Below are 25439 nucleotides of genomic sequence, written 5' to 3' on the forward strand. Positions count from 1 at the left end.
TGTATACCGGCCGCTTCCGTTCTCGAAATATCTCGCGTGAGTATACGGCAGCGTCATCTTTTTCTTCGGTAGATGCGTTGATGTCAGAGGTCACAAGGTTCATGATGAAAAACATAGCGGCGGTGATCAGCATCAAGGCAGAAGCTATGCAGAAACTAATGTATATTGCATTTGGGCTTTTGGCTGTCGGTGGGACTTGCGTGGTTGCGTTGGGAATAGCATGGGCCAAGGAGCCGAATAAAGAAGAGAATTTGGTCAAGGGGGTAGGCTTTAAAGACATAGACGTGTTTGCCAATGCTGTAGCATTTGAAGTCGGCGTCGAGTTGACGAGTGATGTCGGGTTTATAGTAGTCGAAATGGTTGTCACGTTTGAGTCTAGAAGCCTCAATCTGGGCAGGAAATCTTTTTCGCGTTGAGTAAATGGCCGTGCGATTGATGGTGCCAAAGCATATCCTACTGCCGTGACTGCTAAGAGCCCTTCCATTGCATTTTGACCGGCAACTCCCCATAGGTCTATGACCATTATAACTGCTCCTGGAATAGATTTACAAAAAAACCATTGGTATAAACTTATACGTTGTAACATCTGTGAGTAGCGCATTATAAGAATTCTTGGAGGCGGAAGTGTTTTATGTTGAAAAAAATTCTTAATATTGACAGTTCCAGAATCCCGAATTGCGATCGGTTTTGCAGGTATATTCTGAGAGAAAATCTAATGTGGCAAACGGGGGGCCAGTAACAGTTTGAATTAATGTTCCTCCACCACATTGCGTCGACACAGTGTGGCCTATATTGCGGTGATGAGTCATTTTATTACTCATCAAAAAAGCACGTATCTTTTTTGAAGGGTAAGCTAATACACTTATTTACCGCCGATTAGTCGAAGTCAAGAGAAAGAGAGTATATGTACATAAGTATGTCGTCTTTAGTACCCATGATGACTTTCAAGAATGAGCCCTTACCTGTATGACTGAATCCTAAACAGAAACCTTGGAGGAGAAATGCAGTGGTAGTCAAAGGCAGCATGTGACTTAGCCCGCATCCGAGTGTGCATAAGGCACAAACGAAATACGATAATCCACACAGAACTCTGTTGCTGAACTTGAGATATAACCGACGAGATATCAGTGATCCGAAGAGGTAGCCGAAATTCTGAGCTAGGACTATGACAGAAGTGACGTGCAGACTGATGGAATTCTGGGAAGCGAGACCGAACAGACATGGTCCTATTATGAATTGAGCAAGACCCTGAAAAGAATGTAGAAGCATCTCAATCAAAACTACTTTAACAACCAGAGAAGGGAATGGTAGTTTTATGTAGAAATATACAGGCATGAAATTAGATCAGAGGTAATGTATGTTGCTGGGCTTAGAAGGAAGAAATGAGAAAGCAACGAATGTGCAAGTTGAGTTTTACTGTTCAGTCCAACATCTTACCGTTGTTAAGCCACCGAGATAGACGATAGCTGTCTCAATGTACTTAAATCTAGGATCTGAGCGCCCCATCTCCACCAGTCTTTGCAACAACTTCTCGTCAAACTTTCATAGCCATCAGACTAGGACGACATGATATTCCCTTACAACCAAAGTGCTACAACGATACCTTTCTAGTAATCTAAAAATCAATGAGAATTGTGTGCATACAGTATTGACCAATGACTACGTAGAGTACTACCAGCTGCTCCCATGGATAGCCATCAGTTATTGATATACGATTGATTGGTAATGTTACCTCATCTACAAGGAAGGAAAACAGAGGTCGCTTAAAAAGCTCTAAAATTAATTAGACCCCTTCCGCTCCAAAATAGATGAAAATAATGCAATCCTAAATATACTTAGTCGAAGTAAATCACAAAAATAACTTGTTCAGCAGATAAAAATCAATCGCCAGCCAGGTTATTAAAATAGTTGATACAGAAGAGAGGACGTTTGAAGTATTGTATATAAAACTGCATCAAAAATAGAAATGATGATCTGCAGGGCATCGTATAATAACTCGACGCTGACAGACATGTGCCAGTCAACATCTCACACGCTCATGGATGGCCAACTTAAAGATAACCTAAAGCAGGTCATACATAGCACTTTGAGCTGGCGTCTCCGAATTCAAGTGAAATTCTCAAATATCTACATCGTCTCGATCCACCTTATCGACTTACGACACGCGGAGGAGAAACTCGTCTCGCAAGCTGCCGCCGGACCAGGTATCGCATTCTTATCGGGGAGAACTTCGCCATTGAGAACCACATAAAATGCACGTGTGAGTGGTAGTTGTACAAATGTAAACCACCAAGTTTAAGTGAGCGTTTCTTTCGCGCGGTCCACGCGACAATTGAAAGGCGTGGAAATGTTTCGGTTAACAGTAGATCTCTGAAATAGCTCTCCATCATCCTTTGAAACGCGGTCGTATGTTAATCCTTCCCATATTATGCCGTGCGACTGAGGTGAAGGAATTATTTCATTCTTGCCTTTATTATGTAGACAGATGTGTTCCCCTCTACCTTTATGTGTTAAACTCTTGATATTGCCCCACATACGCTGGTGTCTAGTTAATTGGGCTGTGGGTCATTTGATCGCCCCATCATTCAGATGCAGATGCATGCCTATTTCACTTTGACCAGACATACCCCGTCACAGCTTTGACAAACGCAAGAAGATACATGAACTTCGTAGTAGTGAAGGAAATGCGGTTTATAGTCGTGTGCTAACTGCAAGAAACACCTAAGTGATGGTATTAAATTGATGCAGAGTCAAGTAGGTATAGTATTTGTATGATAGTTAAGAAGAAGGGAACGAATTGGTATGCCAATTGTTTATCATAACAGGGGTCGATACAAATCGAGAAAATGAATGATTCAGTCATAAGTTGGCGGACCTTTGGCGATGATGATCAGATGACTGACTTGCTAAAGCGCATCACATCTGTCCTGAGTCAGCAAGTCCCTCTCGGTCTGATGGTGGTGGGCGTTACTGGCAACATTCTCTCCTTTGTCTTACTCTCGCAAACTCAGTACAGATCGTCTTCTACCTGCCTCTACATGAGGGCACTGGCAGTATCTGATTCATGTTATCTAATTTTTAAAATCGGAAGAACAGTGGCCATTATTTTATTTGATAGTTTGGTCCAATCGTTTATCTTCTGCTCAGGGATGTTTGCCGTTGTTCATACCTTCGCCTCGGTGTCATCGATCCTCCTCGCCGCGATGTCTCTTGATCGACTCATCGCGGTTGCTGTTCCTTTAAAAGCGAAGATTTTGTGCAGCATTCGTAGAGCCAGAATCACCATCTTTGCATCTCTCGTTGTAAACATTCTGATATACACGACTGTGAACTTCTTTAGACAACGTCGAAGTTACACAAAGATTACTCAGTCATGTTTGTACGCACTCCCTGGCAATCTTGGTTCCTACTATGCCCATTTAAGACTCATTGCTGTGTATTACATTCCACTTGGAATAATGTTTGTAGCCAATGTTGGTATCATTTGCGTGATATTGAGACGTCAAGGTAAAACGTCAAAACTCCATCAACAAGACGACTCTGGTAAGAAAAGCAAAGATGGTTACATCACGGTCATGTTGCTGACGGTATCAATAAGTTCGTTTGTATTTCTGTTCCCCAATAAAGCTATGAATATTTACTACAGCAGCGTGAGGGGGAAACTGGACCCTCGATCAATTGTTCTAAGAGATATGATATCTTCAGTTACGACTCTTCTTCTCTATTGCAATTATGGCATGAACTTTTACGCGTACACGCTACCGATAGCGAAATTCCGCACAGAATTACTTGGTCTGTTCTGCCTTGTCTGTACAAGAAGGAAATGAAGTAAGCAATCTTGAAGACGCGCCATTATGTATACATTCGAGGCTTAAGTGAAAACTCCATTCATACATGCACATGTAGTCGACGTTTTTATGTGACGTTTTGTGTTTGGGACGAATGGCAGCTTTGATAGGCCCTCCATCAAAGTGGCAACCACACAAGAAATTCTCAACGAATTCAACATCGTGGTAATCTGAAGCTTGTGTGAAATAAAAATGTCGCTCTATTTCACACAAGGCTCATATCGCCAGAGCCTGGCTATTACAGGCGAAGAAAATCTCCACTCTAGCATGAAAACCTCTGTGGTTCAACGGTTAGAATGACTTCAGGACTTTCGGTCTGGTGGTCACGGGTTCGACTCCCCGTGTATCATTCATGTACTAATAGCAGTAATAATGATAATAATGATAATAATAATTCTATTATCTATATGATTTTTATCTTGAAACCCCCTGAACCCGAACTACATAAGCGTAAGAGAAGTACTAAACCCTGGAACAATTCTCCTTTACTCAATCCACGTGACACGTTGCAATCTATGGGTAGGCAATTATTAAGATCGCCCTCGAGTAAAATAATGTAATTTAGTCTGTAGTCAAAGGGCGGCGCTACTCGTGTACAGACAGTCTGCCAAGACGTGCACGTGCACTGTTGATGTTGACATTTAACCCCCCCCCCGATTGTTATTAATGTTAGTTATTTATTCATCACTGCAAGGAGGACTATAAAAGCTTCCTCGAGATTAGGCCTACTGTTAGTATTAGAATACATGCATAGGCCCAGAATGCTTTATTGAAAACATCCAAGTCTGTACACTCGTCCGGGGCCTTTATCACAGTCACGGCCGAATACAATAGGGCTGGACACGTTTTCCAGCCTCCAGGGGGACATTTTCTTCCTACACCAGCGCATTTTCATCACATCACTTCATCTCAACACGCCCTACCCGAAACACGTGGCGAACTCCGACTTAAAACTCCATCTTGGCCAAGGTTTTCGGACATCATCAAGAATAAAAACCCGGGGACGTTTAAAGGGAGTACGCCCCCACCCCGCAACCGATAGTGGTGCCACTTTGCGACTACTGAATTGACTACATAAAGTGTATCCTAATTATATCCAACCCAATATGGTGGACCGAGGCTGGATTATTGGATGGCTGTCGTTGTTAACCAGCATTTTGCTGGTGAACTCGGACGAAAGTCAAGTCACAGACAAAGTCATCGTTGGTGCTCGAATTGAGGTAATATGGGAGGCCTAACGAATTTTCTGTCAGTTTTGCGTTCTTGTGAAGTATCCGAGTTTATTGCCAATTTTCAACGGTTCTGCATACATTATCGTGATCTTTCCTATCGGGTATACTGTATACAGTTATACAGCACAGTAGCAAGTACACATTCATTACGCATACACAAACGCATGTAACAAAACATGATTTTGTAGGCCTATGCGTTTAAATTCACTGTATAGGCCTACCTCTCTGAGCCAAATTGGCCCGGGCAGATTTAAAGCAAACCTATTAGTAAGGTTTAAGTGTGGCAGTTGGGCCTAACGGTTACCGAGGACCTCTAGGTTATGCCCATGCCCACTGTGTCTCTGATAGTAGACACCTTTTACCCTTACCCAAATGGTAGAGACCCTGTTCTCCTTGATAACATAAGGGAGACAACTGACCCAACCTCCCTTTTTAATCTCCCTTCCAGTTCCATCTTATTTTATGTTCTAAAATCATGTCTCCACTCTTTGACCTTGTGTTTCCAGAGTTGCAGTGGATGACGTTTGAACTCTCTTCCAGAAGTGAAGAGGTTCATTACAGAAGAGTTCTCGTATTAGTATCCTTTTCCAATAACTAGTCATGTAGGGCGAAGGAGGGCATTTTTACAACACACATTCAGAACGTAGGTTTTGTAATGAAGTCATCTCCTAGTCACGTGTTCTTCATATGAGTCGGCAGCTGTTACAGGCAGCTTCTGTGTACTGTAGGTGCCTTGTATTAAAACCTTCAGTGCTGCAGAAAAAAATCAATAATGCAAATACATCTTCATGCCTTCCATAAATGATAATAAATAAAGACTCCAGGACATTTACAGTGTGAGATTTGTCTCAGTTGTATGCGGGACAATACAATGCCAGCAAGTACAGAGAGCCTTTGTTAGACATACGGGGAAATTGCACACAGAGCATTTTCAGATACGTCTATGAATGTAGCACCTTTGATGAAACAGACAAGATCATTTTACTTACTGATGTGCATTTGCCCAAGACCCAAGAAACCCCTCTAGAGCTTCGAAATTCGAAAAAGGGATTGAAAGTTAAACGTTTTGATTAAAAAATCTCAGTCAGACTTCGAACATCGTTGCATTGTAAATGCCCTTTACCTGACCTTGATATGACTACTTCCTTAACCCATATTCAGTGAGAATGCTGTATTCATCAACAAAGCTGGGGAACCTCCATTTCTTATTCTTTTAAACAAGTCTGGTCAGCAAGTGGAGGTGAGTGCTATCTCAATAAATCATAAGTGGATACTCTGTGCCAATAAGAACCACTGGGCAACACGCTCTTATCTGTATGACTCAGGAATTTGGCACTGGGTTTACATCTTCTAATGAAGGGGATCGGCCTGTGTTACAAAAACTGAATATCTAACAGTGTCAATTCTAAAGGAGCCTTAATCATACTTGTAAATCAGGAAGTGAAGCCAGGAAGACGATTTTAACCCTTTAGAATTAGTTACATGATTAGTGGACTCGCCTAACTTTAGTAAACTCATCATATTCCAGCAAATATCAGGGTTTAGGTTACAGGTAGCTAAATGTAAAAAGCCCTCGTTTACTCATGTCTTCTCCATATTGTTGCAGCGTCAAGCCTTGGCTGAAATGCAGGGAGAAGAAATCCATGCTCTGCTCCAATCCCATGGGCTTGTGCGACGTGACCTCGACAAGCGCCCCAAGCTGCCCGGCTGGGACAATATGTTCATGGATGAAGACGATTTCGTCGACCCTTCTGGAGGCGAACCTGAAGACTATGATGGCGATGAAATTCCAGAAGTACCAGACCATGAGGAGTTATAAGCTTTAGACTTTTGAAATTAAATTGATCTACCATTGTGCATTTAAGGACAAACTCTGAAACGTATATTTTAACCATATGAGATTGTAATATCCTAAGAAGTGCCGTACGATGGTTGATCTGTGCGATAGATATTACATGTACCTTGATTTACATTATCAAGGATGGCATAGTTTTATAGCAAGAATTCCACCTCAAAACGTGCATTTCTTACAGAGTTGCAGTGCTGCATGTAGCATGTTACGATCTCATATGGTGTCAATAAACCTTTGCGTTGGTTACACCTCGATGACCAAACAGCAGAAATCCTTTTCAATGATAGATCAGTCTTCACGAGTATTTCCTATTTTCTACAATCCAACAGTGGACTGTGCCTTGACAGTATTCTTTCTTTTTCTCTGGACATGGCCGTATGACGGTGACATCCGAAATTTTAAGGGTGCTGCTTGATGTTTTGCCTGGGACCAGTTTGAAAGAATGAATCGTGTAGGGTTTCAGCCTCTCCTTGGATTTTATTTGGAATACCTTTCTCACCAGGTGCCAGTTTGTTATAAGATTAGACTAGCAGAGCTGTCGACACTAGAACAAATGATTTCCACTGATGCCGAATGCTGTTAGACTGTAATGCTTTTAAGTTCTTCACAGGGTATTATTTGTGTTCCGATTTCGTCAACATTTTAATGTTTGTAAACCATTGTATTCATACACGAAGAGAGAGAGTGTGTCTCCTAACAATCGGTGTAGACCCCTAGTGTACCATGATTTCCAGTGTTTGCAGCCAACTCTGCTATAGTGTGATGTAATCGCAGTAGTATTATACAGTGTTACAGAATGACTATCTTGTTTTGCTTTGAAGAATAACGACAGCATTTCTTTTAAAGAAGTTGTGTTTTTGTCTGTGTAGGAGTGTGACCGGTTATCATAGATCTTGTGTCTTGGAAAGTTGACCAAAAGTCATTGTATTTCGGTAGTGGTCGCTTGGCTCAGCCTGATGATCCAGATGAGTCTTCGTAGCAGCACAATCGCGGATCTCACTTCTGGCAACCAGCGGTGTTCAGTAATCCAATAGATGTCTCGCCTGTGAAACGAACCTGTCATCTTGCCCTCTTGGCATGTGCTCCGATTTGGGTCAACCATTCACGGTGGCACAATCGGGAAGAAGTTGCCAAGTTCAAACCAACCATACTATTGATCCATTGTAGACACCTTGCTTTGTGATTGTCACCGTCTTAAGAAATAGAGGTCATCCGTTTAATAGTCGGGGTCTCCTCTATCGGTTGATCGCCCCGAGAATAAGCTCGAGGATAGGCCGTTCTGTGACGAGGCAACTTTTGTGAGGATATTTCGCTTCTCTTGGATCTGTTGCTTAAATTTGACAGGTGAGTAAAATTCAGTAATAAAATGTGGTAAGGAATCAATAAGTTGTGGCGATCGTATCTAGAATACACCATGGATTTACTCGCAAGACGGGGAGACTGAGATACGATGAACTCTGCTCCGTCTCGTAAGGAAGGACTGCACTCCTTTTTGACCGCAAAACCAGTAGAAAGGGACCTCCGTGGTGTTTCAGACTTCGTAAGGATGGTGTTAGGCTATTATATGTATGGGATTTCTATCTTGGATGCAACAGGGCCAGAAAACACAAGCTTAATTTCCCTGTGTGGACCGATTTCTACACGTTTTCACGACAACTGCGTCTTGGCGGGGGTGGCAGTATATTTGAGGCAATTCTGTAAGATGTAGATCAACAACAACGGCAAATGTATGTGAGCCAAAGAAGGTAGATGCGCTGTGAGGTGAATATAAACTAAGGACATTGGTCATTTCCGACTGATACTGAAACGAAAGTCGACCGATTTGCTGTCAACAATCGGGGAATTGCTTTGTTTTGGTCCATAATCCATGTCGCTATCATTACGTTTGACCCAACATACAAATGACATAAGGGCCAATTATGAGTTTTTATCAATGACTCGTCTTCTTTTCACGCCAGATTTGTAGTTTTTCCACCCCTATACTAACGTGACCTAGACAGCATCATGCCACATCGACCGCCAAATACAGAGATAACATCAAGTTGTCTTGTTAATCGTCAGCCTAGTCGATAATAATAATATAATAATAAAACGATATTTGTATAAGATAAGATAAGATGAGATAAGATAATGTCATTTCTGTTATGCCGATATCAGTTTCTTATTAGTTTTCTTAACGACATTAGGACATGATAACAGAAAAACTGTAACACAACGATGAGACATGTTGCCTTATCTCTCCACATTCGGGTACATTTGACAGCTACAGACTAATTCATTGGTGTTGCCACCCCTCCGCATACAGACACCTTACCAGCTAAGCCTCTTGATGAACGGTTTTTAATCCCTTCAGCGCCATTTCATTAAACAATTTGAAAAGAAGGACAAAGCAGAGGCATGCTTTATGTAGTCCTTCTTTAGGACTAAGGCTCGACTGACGCCGTGCTGTGTAATAAAGATTTACGACATTTTGTGCTTAAAACTTTTAATTTTGTCATGCGAAAATCCAAGACAATGACAAAGACTATCGGGACTGTTTGTACTGTTGGAACATGTTGTACTTGGCTAAGATCTCCCTATATTGGCTGCCATAAACCATTCTCCCAATAGTCTTTAACCTGAAGATGACCTTCAGTTGACAATCTGTACCGGCTCGACCTTGGATTAATTCTGTTTCTCGGCAAGGTTTATTGTTAATTCCTGACAACCGCAACGGTTAAAAATTGAAGAGATGAATAAAGTGACGTTCTGGGCGGGATACTTTCACTGTTGGTGTTTTGCACTAATGATTTCAACTCTACCAGTAAACATTGTAAATGTTTACAAAGGTTAACAGTAGCCAAATAGATTCTCCCTCGCGTCTATTTGGTAGTTTTATTTGCCGGTGTCTCGCCCAGATCCATCCAGGCATATCAATCTGAGCACGAGAACAACCATACTCGACCGTCATGACCTTAGCATAAGTGATATTGCAGCTGATGTCTTGAGCAGTTATCATTAGCCACCGGGACATTTATAGCCGAAGTATGGTCTTGCCTACTTTTCAATCAAAGCTAGTTGTAAAGAAGGCACTTCTCATTTCTGTTGCCATCTTTTATACGCTTCGTACTTGAGTAAGCCGTGAACACTGACGCGTATGAACTCAAAATCGCCATGAAAATGACGCCTTTGTTATGTTTCTTTAAGGCTAATGGTCCCTTTTTATGTTTGCGACTCAAATGCGAAAAGTAAAGCAAATCCCATGTTAACAATGGATCATGTCCTAACAGGACTTGAGTTACAATCCATGCGAAAGATTTCATAGGGGGTTGAATGATCTGAATGATTTTACTGGCAGGACAATGGTGAGACCGCTAGCCCGCCTCGAGGAGTTTACTTTGGTCATTGTGAGGGTACTTGAAGTCCGAGGACCAACATGTCAAAAAGGTGTATTTGAGACTGTTGATTATCAAGTCTTGCACTACGCTTGAATATACCAGTACATGTATGTCAGGCATGTATTTTGCAGACAATTGCACATTATATATTCATGGGCATGATTGTGCTTTTGTGTAAGACTTGTAATGTTGTGGTTTTGGATTATTTACAATTATAGCTAATATTTGCGAATTTGAACGAGAAATCGGGCTTTGGCCCAAAAGTACACTAACAGCACACGTAAACCACACGTCTAACATGTCGGGAGTACTAAAATCGTTTGTGAAAATACAAACAGGTTTTATTGTTTGATAAGCATCTTAGCTCACTGAGAAAGCAAATGCTATGATCGCGTCATAGGTATTATACTATGGGAACTTTATGGGAAATACATGTGTACATACTACATTTTGTGACCTTGTTCGTTCGATGCCTGGGATGATATTATACCGGTTATTGATATAAAGGGGACGATGTCATTATAAATGCTGTTTGAAATATCATCTGAAAATCTAGCTCCTTATTTGGAACCCCATCAAAAGCCCCTTAGTTGGTCTTTTGGTCAGAAAATCGACTAAACGCCAAATCGTTCATCACCGACATGTATAGCTCTCAGTGAAAGTATAGTGGCGCGGTAGTAAGAAGTCAACATTAGCGACTGTCACCTCTGAGGGTCGTGGGTTCGACTCCCCGTCGGTGCACGTCTTCATATGATAGATAGGGCGACTGTGTCTGATAGTGTGGATTTCCTACGGAGTGACTGCTTTCCTTCTACACTACATCACACATCGCCTAATTCATTGTTTATAGAGCTAGTAATGTCCTGGTTGAGGCTCAGCTCAACTCAATTACGTGTCAGTCCCTTCGCTTTTCCACTCGGTACATTAGGCTTGTTCTTATATCTCCGGCTCTGAGACGGCCCCTCCAGTTTGTGTTCTACGATTATATCGACCCATTGATCAAAGGCAATTGAGGGATCACTTGCTCGTTTTGCTTGAAGTACTTAGTTTCTTCGATTTCTGATTGATTTGTTCATTTGGAGGACTTTTTTGTTGTTCTGGAAGCTGAGGAGTTTTCTTTGGGATCTCAGGCTATATCAGTCATACCTGTTGAATGATGCTGTGATTGGTGACATTCTTACAAGCAAAGGCCAGGATCAAGCCAAAACTAATGTCTCATCTTCGAATCAGAGAGGTACTTTAACCATGTATAGTTTCTGTTTGTAGCCTTGCAGTCAAAAGAATGCTAGATATTCCTGAATACTTCGATTTGTTGTCTAAAAACTAAACCGACTTGGGGATCGTGTCGGTTTACACCGCTTGAATGTCTGTCTCGATGCGGTCTTGACACACGCATACTTTTAAAATGTTTGCGTGAAATATAAAGTGCACTTCCAAGGGAAAACGTTTCTCAACGGAACACTTCCAAGATCCCTGTCACGATTATCTAGAACCCAACCAACAGACACAATCGCCTAACAATTAACTGAAAAGCCCATTATCTTAGTTAATGAGGCTGTGCCGCCCATGCTTTCAACATTTCAAGAGGGCGATGATTAGCCTAGCGGGGGCCCACACGTTTCAAACCGCTTCAAGGGATTTTGAACCCTTGCCCCAACAAAGGCAATGCTCATCGAATTCTATGGCGTCATCTTTGGTTTTATTCTGATAATTTGATGAATGAATGTCTGAACAAAACGATGGTGTCTGACATTGTCCATTTGTCTCTGACAAGTCTGAGGAAGGGGCTTATGGTTGCCACCATAGATCACAAAAAAGATAATTTGGGATTTTCTTGTGTTGTATATCCAGCTTTGCAATTATGGTGTTATTGTTGGGAATCAATGGAAATGAAGGGATACTTAAACTGCTTATGCGTCCTGATCCGTATTGAATTATTAAGTTTAGTATTTAAAGTTAAACCAATAAAACGTTACTAATAACTAACGTACACAGAAACTTACGTCAGTTTGAGTCACCATATGGCACAGTGTAGTATGGACGAAAGCACAACCTGCCTCTACGTTGTTACAAAAGGGGAGAATACCTACTGTCCACAATTTAGGCAAGTTCTGTAAAAGGTAAGTCATCAGGTCATGCGCTGTACGAAGAAGTGTCATTGTCTGTGTGCAAATTCATATCATGAGCTGGTTGGAGGGCCGAATGCTGTTCGTCCCTCACCATGTCCATCCGGGGTTCTGAACCAAAAGATCAATGCACGTATGATGTCGTTTGGTGGACGGAAGAGATATGCCTTGAGTTTTGTTTGTGTGGTTGTTGATAGTACGATAAAGGACTGAATAGAGTTCGTGCTCCACCAGTTGCGAATTCGGGTATTCTGGCAACTTCATATATACAGATTCAACGAAAAGATATGACTATTACACCTAGTTACAGTCATTCCTTTGTTTTGAGCCAGTTTGTCCTGGTAGCGATATATGGACCTTTGGCAAGACTGTATCTGTCCATTCGGCTTCAAAGTATTCCTCTCGCTTGGTATACGCCATATTATAAGTATCCCCATAGGCCTAGCCATCAAATGTCTCGCATAAAATTAAGGCTGCAAAGACCAATTTAGTTCCTTAAGACTTTTAATGCGATTTCACTGCTGGAAGTTAATCAGTTTCATTGTACGTAATGATATCAAATTAGCAAATGATTCGTGTCAGCACCAGCAAATCACGCTATACTTGGGGGCATAATTAAATGTGCTGCCCTCTGATCCGCAACCTATCAATTCTGCATTGAACAGTAATTTTGCCTAAGGTACTTTCAATTACTCCCCACTCTTGCTTATAAACCGCTAGAAATTATATTTTGAATATAGTTTTCTGTTGTCTACTTTGAAAAGACGACTTGTGGGAACCACATCACCCTGGAAAGCTTGACGCACACTCACAGGTACCATTGTCCACATAACAACAAAATGGGGCCATGCGCGTAAAATTGTCGATCTCGTGATAATAAACCTCCTCAAAAGGATATACAAAAAGGTTCTGTACTTGTTTTTCATGTCGAATGCACTATTAAGACATATCCTTCGCCACCACTTACTTCCCCAAAGAAATCCTGACACCTTATCGCCACTACCCCGAAGCAAGTGATCTGATCTAAACATGGCCGATTTTTTAGATTGGCTTCGGGCTGTATGCGTATCGAATATGTCAGTAGTGCGAAATAAAGAGAGAAAAAGATATGAAACTCACACGACACAGGTCGTAGAAGCAGATTTTTGCTTTACGTCCAGTTACATTATATGCTTTGGTTTCTCCTCCTGTCTTCTCATGGTTTCTCTGACGGTTTACCTGAACAGGGTGCCCCCGTACGTAGCTTAAAATCTACTTGAAAAACATGTCTTTGGTGACTAACAAATCGTATCTCCCCTCCACCCCTCTAGATACAACCGTCATAACTATGCTAAGGTCACTTAATTTTCACGCCACTTCGCAAAGTTGTCTAAATCTCAGCACGGTTGGTCACCGGCGAGCGAGACTCCCGGCCAAGACCATGAAATCTTGCTCTTGTTTGACCTGGAATCCACTGGCCATATTCCTTTATTTCCTCAACTTTGTTGGTGTCACGAAGATTTCACTCGTGAAACCCCTATGACGCCTGTCTTCCTTTCTCGCGTCTTGTCAATGCGTGAATGATTTTACATGCAAGCAACAAACATGTATGCTAGCTCGCCTTCGATCAAGGTATTACTAGTTTGACGAGTTAGTTAAAACATGAAAGAGGTCCAGTTATAATGGGAAGCAGAAGCCAGAAAGACCTATCTGCCTACTATCGATACCATTTTATTGCTAGTGTTCCTAAGTTCACGCTTGCTCACCTTAAGGCATTCAACATAGACCCGATCGAGAGAATACGAGATGATCGGGACATTGAATTGACACGGAATGCCCGGAGTTCAGGATTTAGTTCTTCTTATGTGTGGTCTGTAAGCCAAATTTTAATTTCTGCAGCAGCAGCTGACATCATACTCACTGGTTTATCGTCAACTCTATTTATTATCTTTGTATCTTTACAGGATGTGATCACATCCATCAATGGCCCATGAACTTGCACCCCCGTCATACAGAGCGGCGGTGGGGGCGGAGAAGCGCCGAGCTGACAACACGTACGAAATTCGGAGCTTCAGCGACCCATTTGGCCTTGTAAAACAGCCACCAATCTACACAAGGTCACAGTCAACACCAGAGAGGTCAAGGCTGCAGGAATATTCCGAGAGGTCAAGGCCGTCGAGGAATAGACGACTGAGGGACGTTACTATCGATGAGGATGAAGTTTTTGAAAGCCCAAACGAGGAAACACGAGGGCAGTCCCTGAAACACGGAAGACACTCTTATCGGCCTGAACGGGCGCAGTCTTTGAGGCACGATGTTCGGCCAAGGCAGGCCGATCGTAGACAGTACGAACGGTCCAGGAAAAGCCACGAGGATCTGCGTCGTATTAACGACGACAGACAGCGCAAGAGCTTTGAAGATTTACGCCAGGTGGATGAGCACCAAAGGAAAAGCTTCGATGATCTTCGGCGAACAAAGTGGAGTAACGAGGATCTCTCGCAACCTTCGCCTCGGTCTCGTAGTCGGACCTACTCGGCTGGGTATGAGTCCCTGAAATCAGCTTCCGACGATATACGCAATGGTAGCCCAACAAAATCTTCCATGGCAGAGTCTCAATGGAAAACGCCGAATGCCGTGAATCGGTCTCTATCTTCACCTGGCGGGTCTCAGTATTCCCTAAGTCGCGCGCCAAAGGGAAATCCATTGAAGTCAACCTCAGGTGATTCTCGTCAATCGTTAGGGAGTAGCTGTAACGGAACTGGTACGCTGAGATCCTCCTCCGATGATTCGCCATATCACTTTGGGAATACTTCTAACGAAAATGGCAGTGCGTTTAATTCTTCGTCATCGGGAGATTCTCGCTATTCGCACGGGACTAACTCGCCTAATGATGGTAGCACGCAACCCGGTGACTACCGTCATCTACTCGGTAACGCTACAAATCACACACCATTCCATCCCTATCTTTCCGAGGAATGGCAGGCTCAGTCCGGACATCCATCTTCCCTCGAATTGGAAGCTTCCGATACACAGACCGATGGTTATTCCTCATACGCAAGCACGCTAGAAAAAGTTCTAAAACCTGACCGAAAGTCGGTAAACAATAACTTTGAGTATGATGATTCCCGTTATGGCGCTTGGGGTACTTCCGGTTCTCTTGAGAAGACATATCAAAAGCCAAAAATACAAGACAAACCTGTTAATCCTGTGAAGCCACTAATCCCTTTAAAGCCTCAAAAGGGATTGACTGGACCAGCATCTCCCTCTGTTCTTAAAGGCGCATACAGGATAGACAATAAGCTATCCACTCCTGTCAAGGACGCTGGCCCGGAGTTCGTGTGTGATTATGACCCCATTAAAACTGCCCTTCATGTTCAACTCCCGGAAAGGCTGGACAGTGACCCTCTTAAAGTGTACACACAATTCCAAACATCACAGGCTGTCAAGTCACGTGATGGTATCATTTTCGATCCCGCTAAACTTCAAACGCAGCTTTCAGAAACGGGAAGTGAAACAGGACAGTCAGGAACGCTGAGATCTAACGCAACATGTGCGTCGCGTGCGTCTAATGCGACGACTAAATCACTGGAGCATTATCGTCAGGATTACAGGAATCTGGATTTTCTCCGGTCAGTGGGGGGCGAGAGACACTCCCTGACCAGTAGTGACGACTCCGTTAAGGTCGCCTCGGACTGTGCCCTTGCGAATGTTGAGCGCATCGCAGAAAGGAATAGAAACAACGACATCAAGCGCAGCCGAATCAAGCGGCTAGGTTGCGGTCTCGCTCAAATTGTTATCGGATTATTACTTATTGCCAACGCCGTCTTCATCTTCTTGAATAAGTCGCCGGGTTGGTTCACTTGTGCTGGATTCTGGGCAGGGCTTTTTGCCGCCATCGGGGGCAGTTTGGGGGTGCTCACACACTGCAAATCAAAGGATGTGTACGTCAGTTCCATGATTGGAATAACCATGTTTAATATCTGTGTGATTTATTTAGGGACGTTCTGTATCGGTTTGAGTTTCGGGCTCGTGCAAATGGAAAAAGGGGGAATTCACAGGTGGTTGGATGCGCTGAATTTCGTATACATTGTCCTGAGTTTGTTTGGGATAGTCGCAAGTGTTTTACAAATGTCACCCATTGAGAAACAAGGTGAACTAAGAGAGTTGGAGTGTGCCAAGTGTTTCGTTGATTGGAAGGCCCTTGAAACGAAAGCACCATCAATTGACCGGACTCCAAGTACCTCCAGTAGTCAGGGAAGCCAGGAACGAGATGGCTACAGAAACTATGGTTACGAGTCTTCAAACTACGGGGACGCAGTAACCACAGTGTGAGGCGTCTCCTCAAATTGCTTAATTTCGAAGAATAAAGCAGATGATATACATGTAGAATGTAGAGGTAACATACCGTTGGCCAGTGGTGAACTGTAGACAAAGAACGTACAAGTGATAATGAATATGCAAACTAAGATAGCAGAATACCAAAAAAATCTATGCAAAGGCTTGGTTGTAATGCAAGTCTTCAGGTCAGCATATTCCTTTTTTTAAACGATGTTTTTCCAGTTCGCACAAACTATTTATTTTTCGTTTATTTTTCGTTTGTGAATTAATCAGTTTTGGCATTGATATAGAAACTTGCAGATCTTTTTCACAATTGTTGATGTGGCGATGTTTCTTATATTTATTTTTCAAGTTTAAATGTATAAAATCGTTTCTTAAGTTTTCTAACGTAAAAAAGATATTTTCATCTTGATAACATGAGGGCATTTTAATGTACATGTACGTGTAATTATGTAGAAATAGAACAACTCTAGACACATGTAGTTTAGACAACAGGGCCGAGTTCCTGAAATAGCGCTAGACTTAGCGTAGCGCTACCCCTAGCACCACGCTAGCCAGTGATAGCTGGCGTGGCGCTAGATAATGGTTCCAGCATCAGCGTTAGTCGTAGCGTGGCGCCAGATAGGACATAGCGCCACGCTAAGGCTTAGCGCTGGCCTAGCGCCATTTCAGGAACTGGGCCCAGACGTTTACAGGTTGCAAAATAATCGCAGAAGTACTGTGTTGCAAGATCACGATGTGCTTACAAGAACTAAGGAATGTTGGCAAATCCAAAGTCTAGAAGTCACAACTGTCGTTGAGTATACCTTAACAAGCCTACGCTATACCACGGAACAGTCACCTTCGGATATCCTGTGGTCAGAGTTGGCCGACCGGTATGGGGTCATTGCGCAGACAGACATGATGGACGGTCTCATGGGGTAATCATTAAAAAATCCTCATTAGACCAAAGAAGGGCACATATCAACACATAGGGATGTGCAGGAATCTATGTATGCTTGCATGTACACACGCTGAAGTGAAATTTTATGGTTCTCTGGACTGGAACGAGTTTAACAGACAATTTAGACGAGCTAAATGCCTTGGAAGAGAATTATTTCACAGATTATCCACTCTGTCTGAGGTAAACCTACAAAAGTCTACAAACACATTAATTTCGGATTTGTCCTGTCAAGGCTTTTCGTCATTCCTCTTTTGAAAAGTTTTTCTGCATTTTTCGGTGCAATTCATCCGTAACGTTTCACCACAGCCACGTTCGTCATAGTTGTGGGGACAACACCTCCCAACTGGGTTACAAAAAGAGCTGATCCTACGTAATAATGCGGCCGACTGGATTTTTAAAAGATGCACTCTTCCAGCTTGAGGCATTTGGCCAGGTATTTTGCATCGGTATTTCAGGTACACAAACCACGACACGTACATGCACCCGAACACCCATACAATAGGGCTTTGGGCGCCGTCTGAAAGTGTACGTAGGACAAGTGTATCACAGGGTCTAGGAGATGTGTGGCCTGGCAGAGTCGTTTTCAAAGCTCGCTTAATATACTGGTGTAGTAAAAAATGAAATGTGCTAAAATACATATCTGAAGGAAAACAAGCACAATAAGCTGTAAATCATTGCTAAAAAACCAATATTAAAGGCATCATTGACAAATAAAATGAATGTTTACTGTAGCCTGTTAGTTTAAGATTATAATGCTGACTAAGTTCACTGCCACTTTAACAGCAACGACAAGGTCTAACATAGACTTTTCCAGGCCTCATAGACGCTAATCATGTATATTGGGTGATATGAATAAAGGCTAGCAAATGCTTTTACTTCAATTTTGTACAGAAAGGCCAAGTGTAAATGTACATGGAATTTTAGATAAAAGCATTTACTTCTCTTTATTCATATCACCCATTGATTTCTATCGATAATTGATCTTTGCAGTGTATATATGTCCGCTATATTCAAGCTTTGTTCTCGATTTGACTTGCATTATCATCGCTTAATTCATCATCATAGCTCAAATGAAAGCTCAATTGGACACCTGGCTCCTAGCTAATAGTCCCATTTAACATGATCCATTTCTTTGCTTCAACCATCGCCTGTTTCAGGGGATCGAGACCAGTGTAACTTGATGGCCATTCAATATTTCCGGGGAAAGGACCACGGCTGCAATACTGGTGTAAAGTGTGATGTCTCTCATTGTATCGATGTCGTTAGCGCAACCGAAGCAACAATTAACGAGGTGCCTACTTGAAGTGCTGGGCCATTTTAACCAAACAGATGTTCCAATTGTCATTGTCTGTTCGACTCCTGTCCTGACTTGAAGCATTGATTGGCTTCATGTTAATACCGGCATCGCCAGTATTGCAGTATCACACTCTTGAAAAAAGGGGCTTCAGCGTTTAAAGAATCCTTTTAGGGATTTTTTCAGTCAAAAAAATGTGCCGCCCCTCGACTATTTTAATTTTCAATAATTGCACGCCATCGTCTAGATCATACATGCAGGCCTATACTGCAGTCATTCAGACGTCTTTTTTTATACAAATATGAAATGCCGATCAGTTTTGAAGCAGCCTATTGCTCATATGAGTGATACTATTTCGTGCTTTATTTAAAGTTCCAAGAGGCGTTGTTCACCGGATACGCTTGATTCAATTGGACTCATGTCAGTCCCTCGACCCCATTCTATAATACGAGGGTCTATGAGTGTTAGCCCCTTTACACCCATGGTTTCAAAGTATTTCTTGAACGATACGGAATGGTGTCGAGAGATGTTTTTCATATTTGAAGTGTTTCTACATCGACATTCTCAAATATATTACATCTGAAGAGAAAATACAGACGTTTTTGTCGCATTTTGAATTATTGATCGATCCGTTAAGAACTGCACAGTTACTTATAGCCATAATATCATAGGTCATCAGAATCGGTGGTACTCGATTTCTCTATAAGCTTGACTGATGATTTCCTTATCATTTCTTGATTTGGTGTATATCATCAAATACGGCAATGAAAAGGACGAGATATGAGTATTTACCCTGGCCGTATATATGGAAAGTTATGGATGATAGCGTCTGCGAAGGGGAGGGGGGATAAAGTTTCTCAACATTTGTAATATCCAACAGACTCGTGTGCACTTGTATCTCTGCAGGGATTGATAATTTACTTTGAAATGTGCTATTTCGTGTTATCTTCCTGGAATCGTTTACGCAATTTCTACATACTTCTTGATACTATCACCCTGTAGCTTTTTGTTACCTACAAGTTGTAATATTTTCATTTGCGAAAATTTCATATTTTTAAACTTATCGAAGCATTGTGATATCAGTTTTGTACAGCCAATAGAAAAAATATCAATGAACATAAATAGAGAATAGATGTACATGTAGAAGATTTGTAAATAAGCAAAATAAAGTCTTTATCATTACGATTTTCTAAAACAGTGCATGTTGTCTTCTTCTTTTCTTGCATTTTTTCTTACTTGGGGCAAACTATCAAAAGCACCACAGTATTCCACAATATCATTCAACTTTCAGTTGGGTTTTGTGTCAGTGCTCTGTGCATCCCGCACTGAGATCTTCAATGGGAGGATTGGTTGGCTTCAACACTCAAGTAGAAACTGGTACGTGGCGCCTGATTGACAGAACAGGTCAATTGAATATACATGAACCTGATTCCAAAATGATCATACATGTACATATGTTATCGGGATCGACATGTCAAATTTCGGCTTGAAAATGAGACCCCATCTGCCACCACAGGTTGACAAAAGTACTACGCGGCATGTGTCGTGAACTATGTATTCGTTCTGATTACATAATGGAGCAACAACTGGCTCGTGTGATCCTTTCACCAACAATTTTCATACACCTGCACTTCAATGAATTTTGCGAGTCAATTGAGATCCAGGAGTGCATGGAGGTTTGATGTTTGGATTTGGAAAAAAATGCGTTTTTAATGGTTTCATTAATTTGTCATAAAGATGTGGACAATTAGAACATAACGGTTCATTATCATGGGTATATCGATATCGAGTAAGTAACTGATACATGTACATATAACTCAATTCCGATTCTTGGGTTATGGGAATCTTGAGAGGCACGACCCTTCCGTCATCCTCAATAGATCATCTTCGCATCATGTCTGCGCCAGTCGGAGTTCCTCCAGTTAGCACGAGGCTACTCGCCTATCGGGAAGGGGACTGAAGTAGACTTGACTCAACCAATACGAAGTACCATCCTTTACATAATCGTCATCTATTCTGAAGAGGCATATTGACGAAGTAACGCATTTCAGATGTTTTACAAGTTATTCCAGGCAAAGTCCTGGTTTCATCCAGGTTGATACAATTAGTCAAAATTCAATGACTTCATCCATCCTTGCGTGGAAGAATGCTTTGTTGTAAACTAAAATAAATATGATTTTCATTTCCATTTTAGACTTTTACCGATGGGGAACAATGGCTGCCGCATGCGGCATTACCATTCTGATCGTATATTCGATCATCATAATCTCTGATGATGTCCGTCTCGGCACCTTACCCTTGGCAAGGCCGGGGCGGGCGGTAGGGGAACTTACCATTGACTTGGATCCACATCTCGGCTTAGGAAACCATATGTTTCAGTACGCCAGTCTAATAGGTTTGGCAATGAGCAACAGATTGGTGCCGGTTCTCATGGACGGGTCTTTCTTGGCTGACATATTTGAATTAGGTGAACCTCCGCGGATAATTCACAAGGATACCTCCTTGCCAACTCGGTTGACTATTCAAGAAGATAAGTGTTGTGTTTATGAAGGCATGGAAATAGAAATGCCCTCTGTTAATGGGAGGCCTTGGCGAGGGGAGTTAAAGGGGTATAGACAGTCTTGGAAATACTTCTTTGAGAACAGGGAAACGATTAAGCGGCATTTTGCCTTCAAATCATATGCAAGAGACGCGGCACGGAAGTTCCTTCACAGAGTCCTACAGAACCACGGAGATAAACACTCTGTTGTCGCCGTGCATGTGCGTAGAGGGGATATGTTGGCAGGAGTTAATGTACAGTTCGGGTATGAAGTTCCCTGGTCATATTTCTTCAAAATAGCAATGGAAGAGTTTCGACGGTTGTACAAAGACGTTGTGTTCGTCGTGTGTTCGATTGACATGGTTTGGTCAAAAAACAATATCAAATCAACGCAGAATGACATTGTTTTTGTTGATGGAGGAAATAAACCGGAAGTAGACTTGGCCATTATGGCAAATTGCAACCACACGATCGTGTCGGTTGGGACGTTTGGCTGGTGGGCTGGCTGGCTTGCTGGTGGTCACGTGATATATTACAAGACTCCAGCAAGACCAGGCTCAGATCTGGAGAAGCTGTTTAACTACCATGACTATTATCCACGGGCATGGCAAGCTATGGAGTAAGCTTAAGTCACGGGGATGGCATGCTATGGAATAGGCTTCAGCACCTTCATTCGTCACTGTGTCAATGCTTTACTACGCATATATCTGGTAAAACATGAAACGTTTGAAAATTATTACATAATATAAGGCATCTGGCGCAATGTGGCATGCTTGTTGTCCGAGTCGATAATGTAACATCTCCCTGACCAAAAAAAACAACTCCTGCCACGCATTTTTGAATTTGAATGCTATCTCCATGTGTCATCCAGAGTGTCCCTCCCCCTTCATACCCAGTCGGCCCCTGGTTCTGCATCCACGTGTACAATTCGAAGAACTTACCCGGAACATACCCACAAACATATAACATGACATGTCAATCAAAAGGCGGGAGACCATTCATTGATATTTACCTGAAAGAAATGGAGAAGAAAACGTGTAACGTGTTCGTGTCCAGTTGGGATTATTTTTCCAGAATTCATTAAGGCATACGTCCAGTAAATCACGCGATAACATCAACCTCATACAGACATTCATAATATATCGACTGCCAAAAGCTACCCGCCGCCACCGATTCTACCACTAACGCAAGTCCGATGATTGCTTATACATGTATTTTACATCCCTCCCTGCCCGCCTCAACGCGCCGAATCGCCTCAGTCCGTATCTTCTTCCGATCTGTTTTATCAGTCGCGCCGGTCGGGAACTTGTCAAACAGCAGGACATAGTCAGGAATCATCCCCGGCGACCCCGTCTCGTCCCACTGGAGGTTCTCCTTGCAGAAATCACGAACGTCCTCGACCGTGAGAACTGCGCCCGGCTTCTCAACGATGCACAGACATATTTCCTCCTTGATGATAGGGTGAGGAATCCCTGCAGCAACCACTTTGTGGATTTTGGGGTGTTCGCGAAACACTTTTTCAATGGCTGAAGGGTAAATCTTTACGGTCGCCTTGGAGATGACTTCTGTCCTTCTGCCCTGTATTGACAAGTATCCGTTCTCGTCCATGACCCCGATATCGTCAGTATGATACCATCCCCTGGAATCTTTAGCTTGTCTTGTCTTTTCCTCATCTCCCAGGTATTCCACGAACATGTACGTATTCCTGACGCACACCTCACCCGCTGATCCAATAGGGACGATCACTCCGTTATCATCAATGATCTTAACCTCATTGTCACATCCAATACCAGTTTTCTCGATCTTGATATCAATCGGATCACTGGTTAGAGAGGAACAGATTACAGCTATCTCGGTACAACCATAGGCATTTACCATGTGGTAGCCCAACTCATACAAACCACGTAGTAAGTCCTTCTGAATAACCTCACCTCCTGTCAGGCTCACCTTAATCTTGCTAATATCCATGCCAGCTTGGACCCGTCCAAGGAGCTCGTGCAGCATATATGGGAACATGAAAGGCACGTTAATACCCTCGACCTCTATACACTTAAAGAAGAAGTCAAGTCCTTTCTGGGCTTCGGGGCCTGTTGTCGGGGTCTTCATGGAGATATACGTCAATCCGATGGCAAGGGTAGTTGAAGTGCTTCCCCCAACGTAACACATAGGCCGGTCACCCATTACTTTATCTGTTTCGTTCAAGCCCATACGATCGAAGAATGCACGGAACAAATTCGTCATCCCATGACCCGATATTGCAACGAATTTAGGGTTGCCAGTGCTGCCGGAGGTACAATAAACACCATGGATCATGTCACCGTCAATGGTTGCTTGACGCTGCTGCATCGTTGCTAGGTCGTCAACTTTGATCCCTTCGAATAATGTCGTCCACGGTAATGTTCCTGGGTACAACTCGGCGTCAGATGAAATCATGAAAATAGTTTCCAAGTGCGGTAGATCTGCTCCAAGTTGAACAAATGGTCCTTGCTCTGCCAGACTGGGGATCATATCCGTCAACATACGATAATTTTCACCTCTGTCGCCAATATGTGCGATAAGCCAGCGACATTTGGTGTGATTCAGCACAAACTTGACCGAATCACTTGACTTGACGCTGACGTGAAGCCGAATCAGGATGGCGCCGGTCCTCACCATGGCATACTCACAAATAGAGTACTCAAGCGAGGTTGGACAGAGAAGGGCTACTCTGTCCCCCGTCTGCAGGCCTTGTCGTATCATCCCCGCGGCCAGCTGCTCTGTCTTGGTCTTGAGTTCACCGAATGTGATTGCTTGTCTTGGCTTGTCGGCATCAAGGACCACTATTGCCTCTTTGTCGGGACGGGCGGCTCCCCGAATGTCGAGCAGCTCAGCAGGCGTGTACTGCATGGGTTCACTCCCCCATGATGAAGCTTTGAAGTAACTTCGCGTCAGTTTTGCAGACAGCATTTAATCTGGTTTGGTGTCTCGAAAACCTTAAATGGGTTTGAGGACGACTAATATTACGGAGTTAAGATAACAGGTACTGACTCGGTCATCTATATATCATCTGCATGACATATCACTTGACCAGGTTAGGTATATCTTCACAAAAAAATAGCTTATTTCGGTGCGAAGAGTGAGACAATCGGTTGTTGCTTGCTTGTGGTGGAGGTCGTGAGGGGGGAGGGGGCGCCAAACACCTCTTTTGCTCCCTGTCGCCTCTTGCCTCGGCTCTGCAGAAGCGAGTCACCTGTCTTCTAGATTTTCCTTGATAATGAAAGGGGAGGGGGCATTCGTATGTAACGTTACAGCGGTGTCACATGAAGTAATTGTTCACAAAATAGGAGTCATACCCTACTACGATGGCTATTGGAGAATGGATCTCCCTCCAAAAGGTCCAGAGCGTCTTCGTAAGTTTGGGAGGAGAGTATAGTTTGAATTTGTCCATCATGCACCTACGTTCTGGAAACAAATTCAACAATGCACATGGATAAACATATACGGCTCAACACTCTAGTTAATGTAAAAGCTGTACATTGCATTAAAGGCAAAATGCCTTTCTTTTTTGCTTTCTCAAGTGGTCGCAATAAATCTACTGTGCCTCAGATAATTTGGATATACACATACGACCTGAAATGTTCGTATAATATCAAGGTTACATTGTATGTCAATCTGACTGTCGTACAAATAATTGTGATTGAATATCTTTTGATTTTTTTTTTTATCATGATTTTGACACCGATAAAGGTTTGTTGATCAAGCAACTTGAACTACGGTTACACCCATTATGAGTGAGGTGATTCAAACGACAGACTACGCGTTGTAAGGTATGCCACCGTTGTCAGCCGCTTTAGATCGTCGCTTCACCCCTCAATAACCTGAGAGAGCCAGAAAAAGTGGTAACTTATCTGTCTCAGCCACATGTGGGTGCC

At 42.7% G+C, this 25439-nt stretch overlaps 4 protein-coding genes and 1 long non-coding RNA gene across 6 annotated transcripts; 4 read left to right on the top strand and 1 right to left on the bottom strand.

Moving 5' to 3' along the window:
* The first annotated feature begins 2002 nt into the window (after positions 1-2002).
* Positions 2003-4341, top strand: LOC135483476 (FMRFamide peptide receptor frpr-18-like). Its single transcript, XM_064764431.1, has one exon. The coding sequence runs from the start codon at positions 2847-2849 to the stop codon at positions 3825-3827; it is 981 nt and encodes a 326-aa protein (XP_064620501.1). The 5' UTR covers positions 2003-2846; the 3' UTR covers positions 3828-4341.
* A 451-nt stretch (positions 4342-4792) lies between these two features.
* Positions 4793-7787, top strand: LOC135483478 (uncharacterized). The gene is made up of 4 exons (XR_010446328.1): positions 4793-5068; positions 5587-5657; positions 6242-6320; positions 6687-7787. It is a non-coding gene; the product is annotated as an uncharacterized LOC135483478 (long non-coding RNA).
* A 340-nt stretch (positions 7788-8127) lies between these two features.
* Positions 8128-17167, top strand: LOC135500577 (uncharacterized). Of its 2 annotated transcripts, none has more exons than XM_064792121.1 (2): positions 8128-8276; positions 14379-17167. In XM_064792121.1, the coding sequence occupies exon 2, from the start codon at positions 14398-14400 to the stop codon at positions 16744-16746; it is 2349 nt and encodes a 782-aa protein (XP_064648191.1). In that variant the 5' UTR covers positions 8128-8276; positions 14379-14397; the 3' UTR covers positions 16747-17167. The 2 variants fall into 2 exon arrangements, with proteins under 2 accessions (XP_064648191.1, XP_064648199.1); XM_064792129.1 differs by lacking the exon at positions 8128-8276 and adding an exon at positions 11397-11543.
* A 4036-nt stretch (positions 17168-21203) lies between these two features.
* Positions 21204-22151, top strand: LOC135483938 (galactoside alpha-(1,2)-fucosyltransferase 1-like). Its single transcript, XM_064765011.1, has one exon. It carries the CDS (start codon positions 21204-21206, stop codon positions 22149-22151), a length of 948 nt encoding a protein of 315 aa, XP_064621081.1.
* Positions 22152-22232: 81 nt separating this feature from the next.
* Positions 22233-24494, bottom strand: LOC135483479 (medium-chain acyl-CoA ligase ACSF2, mitochondrial-like). Its single transcript, XM_064764432.1, has one exon. The coding sequence runs from the start codon at positions 24472-24474 to the stop codon at positions 22732-22734; it is 1743 nt and encodes a 580-aa protein (XP_064620502.1). The 5' UTR covers positions 24475-24494; the 3' UTR covers positions 22233-22731.
* Positions 24495-25439: the final 945 nt, after the last annotated feature.

Source organism: Lineus longissimus, chromosome 2, assembly GCF_910592395.1.
Source record: "Lineus longissimus chromosome 2, tnLinLong1.2, whole genome shotgun sequence".
NCBI classification, from domain to species: Eukaryota; Metazoa; Nemertea; class Pilidiophora; order Heteronemertea; family Lineidae; genus Lineus; species Lineus longissimus.